We start from the raw sequence: 3,583 nt of genomic DNA, 5'->3' as shown, positions 1-3,583 counted from the left end.
TCTTTTTTCTATTATTTGCTTTTTTCGTTTTTGTTTATATTTCTTTCTTGTATTATTATTATTATTTTATCTTCTTAGTTTCTTTAGTTATCAATTTATTTTATATTAAAATGATTTAAAAGAATTTAAATAATTGATAAATAAACAGTACTATTTCAATATCTAATAAAAAATAATAAGCACTCTGAGATAGAGTAATACAAAACTAGTTATTCAAAAATATTATTATTTAACGAAATATTTTTATATCAATTAAAACATTCAAATTCAAATAACACACAATATAATATATTCAAAGAATGAATAAATAACGAAGTTTTAAACAAAAATAATATTAAAATAAGAAAGATTAATAAAAGAACTAACAAACAAAAAAGAGAATATCAATTGTATAAGGACAACATAAGAAAAGTGTAAATTGAGAAAAAGAAATGGTATAAACTTTATTATGCAATATATTACCAGAGATTTATTAATAAAAGTGAATTAAAACTTGAATTTAATACTAAATGAGAAACTAACTTTATAATCTCAATTTTTTAATTTTAACATAACCATTTTAAAGGAAATAAAACAAACATATCATTTACTATCATTTACTATTATGAAGAAAAAATAATTTTCATAAACCAATAGCTAATACATTTTTATAGTACTTAATATAGAATAAACAGGATAATGAATGATGTTTGGCACTGAGCTAAAAATATACAATGTTTATAAAGTTACATCCTTGTATAAATATTCATAAACAAATAGATGAGGAATATTTACGTATAAAAAGGTCATTAAATTATGTAAAATAATTTAGAATATTATATATTCCAAATATACATAATGGAATATTTTTGCAACTCTCCGTTGTTATATTCACGACACCTAGAAAGTGTAATTACTAAATGGGTTATTGTAGTATACTCAAAAATAATTTTGAAAGAGAAAAAAGTTTATTACCTAGAGTTTTCTTTAATATCATATCAGTTATTTCTCTATTCTGTCAATTCCAATCACTCTATTTTGTGTCTGTAATGTTATTTGGAATCTGGGCTATTTTTACTTGTTCAACGCTCTATTTATCTGGTGAACTATATAATATTGTGTTATTGATTTATGGATCTCCTCTAATGTTTTTACTTGTTTATAGATTTATTTTATTTTCAGTTAGTTATATAAGTTCTTCATTCAGCTATTTTATTAAAGTTGGTACTAGTATAAATCCCGAAGATAATTGTTCTAAACAGTTCAAAGATATTTTGAATAAAGAAACTGAAAATAAATGGCATATGATAATACATAATATTGGTATTATTATAGCTGTTGTTGGTGTTGTTGTTGGACTAGTCGTATATTTAGTCGTAGAAATGGTTTATATCTTTAATGGAAAAAAGAATGGACATAGAACACCATCTTTCCTCGGAACTATGGGGATTTCTTATTTGATAACAGGTGGACTAATTCAATTAGTGACCTTTTTTTAAAGATTATACTTGACTGCATACAACAATGTAAAGCCATTCAAAAAGCATCTTTTAATGATAAGGAATATACTTTTTTCTTTTGCTTTTTAAAGTTTATTCCATGCTATTCAATTTTGGGATGCATATATTCAATAATATGTGACTATTGCACAAAAACTAATTCTGGTAATAATACAAAATCCTCAACTTGTCAATGGATATTTGTTATTATCATAACTTTAATATCTATCATTCTACTTGTTGCATTTTTTGCATTTTATATATGGGCTATTATTGATACATGGAAAGATTCAAATAAATTGTTGTTGTATGTCATATTATTTTTATTGTCAATACTTTCTAATGGAGTTTCTGTAATCAAAGAATTAAGAAATAGGAAAGAAGAAAAAACGAATTTTAAGAAAGTAAGTGATGAACCTGATTCATGGTTTGGATTTGATTATAATAGTAGTATTATACTTCTAATTGTACTGATAGTTATTGTAATTATCACTATTTTTGTGATTGTTGGAATGGTTTTTATTCTACCGAAAATAAAAACTAAATTCAAAGGAGATAATACTAAAAAGGGTATTAAAAATTATGAACCTTCTTTTGATTTAGCACAAGAATTAAATGGATTTATTGATGGTATTTCATATGATTATTTCTTCGATGAATATTATTACCAACAACCGAGTAAAATAACGAGTAATACTCGTGGTCATTCACATTTATGCTCGAATGATCCATATGGCATTACACCAGCGGAGTATGGTTATTTTAGTTATTTAGCATATAATAAACCTGTAATAAAATTACAAAAACATTATCAAGGAAATTTCTTAAAAAAAGATGATGAATTAGTTTTTTATAAAGAAAATGATGAAAACGAAAGAAATAAATATGAGTTACTTTCTCAATACCTTAAAGACAAAGGATGGTCTTTTCAGTACCATAATAAAAATGGACTATATTATATAATAGGAACTAAAGTTTGTAAAGAAGACAAAACAGATAAGGAACAGAATAAAGTCAAAGTGATTGCTTTTAAAGGAACAAATTCATTAAGTGATGGTCTTTATGATATTCAATTGTTTGCTGAATCTGCATTTCCAACTATATCAGTTACAGTATTTCCAGTATTTACAAAACAGACTCTTTCAAGAATAAGTTATGGGTTATCATTTTTTGGAACAAAAGCATTCGAAAAAGATGAGCCAACACTCTTAGGAACAGCAAAGAAAATAGTGAAAGAAGAAATGAAAGATGGAATCCCTCTTGTAGTTACTGGTCATTCACTTGGAGGAGGGATTGCGAATATAGTTGGAACAGAGTATGGATTATCAAGTTTTGGAATATCCCCTCCTGGGACATTTTTGGGTTCAAAAGGATTAGGACTAAAGAAAAAGGATGTCACTGTACTTGCAAGGGCTGTTATACCTGATAGAGATCCTGTTGCTGCTCTAGGAATAGATGGAGGGTTACAAATCAGAATACCATGCAATGCAAATTCATTGAAGTGTCATGGCATACACAATTCAGTTTGCATGATTGGTGAGTTGTGTATCGATAAAAGCATGATAAAGTTATGTAATAAAACGTGGTTGAGTTGGGGGTTTGACATTTCAAAGACATAATTGAGAGATAAGTATAACATCATTAAATTTAAAAGAATAAAGGTATAAAAAGAGTTAAACAAAAATAATTAGTTAGTTATGATAATAAAACTATTTTAATTTTTATGTCTATTGAGAATTAGTTTCATCCTTTCGTACTACTTTTCTTCTTCTTTTGATTTAATGAGTTTCTTTTTCCTTCTTTCTCATATTTATTTTTTCACTGATATTTATGTATGCTCATTAAAAAAGATTCATTGGAGAAAACACAACACAAACAATAAAAATATATATTGTAAGAAGAATTTAATAACATAAAATGTTGATAATAGAAGAATGAATCAGAAATAAATATTATCATAATTGTTATCATCATACCAGTTACACAAATTATGTTAATTATTTTCTTCTCATTTTAACAATTTCATTATCACGGTTATTTTAACCATTTAATAAACATATTGTATATACTATAATAGAAAATAATCATTGTAACAGTAAAAAAGA

General features: G+C 25.2%; 2 protein-coding genes across 2 annotated transcripts; both read left to right on the top strand.

Annotated features, from left to right (window-relative positions):
* Nucleotides 1-899: 899 nt before the first annotated feature.
* ENU1_066300 (hypothetical protein) lies at nucleotides 900-1,478 on the top strand (the record flags this gene model as incomplete). Its single annotated transcript, XM_008858292.1, has 1 exon — nucleotides 900-1,478. One exon carries the CDS (start codon nucleotides 900-902, stop codon nucleotides 1,476-1,478), a length of 579 nt encoding a protein of 192 aa, XP_008856514.1.
* A 512-nt stretch (nucleotides 1,479-1,990) lies between these two features.
* On the top strand, nucleotides 1,991-3,097 carry ENU1_066290 (hypothetical protein; the record flags this gene model as incomplete). The annotated part of the gene is made up of 1 exon (XM_008858291.1): nucleotides 1,991-3,097. One exon carries the CDS (start codon nucleotides 1,991-1,993, stop codon nucleotides 3,095-3,097), a length of 1,107 nt encoding a protein of 368 aa, XP_008856513.1.
* Between the last annotated feature and the right edge of the window lie 486 nt (nucleotides 3,098-3,583).

Source organism: Entamoeba nuttalli (genome assembly GCF_000257125.1).
Source record: "Entamoeba nuttalli P19 unplaced genomic scaffold asmbl_3395, whole genome shotgun sequence".
NCBI classification, from domain to species: domain Eukaryota; phylum Evosea; order Mastigamoebida; family Endamoebidae; genus Entamoeba; species Entamoeba nuttalli.
The sequence above is the reverse complement of the archived record's forward strand: the minus strand, read 5'-3'. Positions and strand labels throughout refer to the sequence as shown.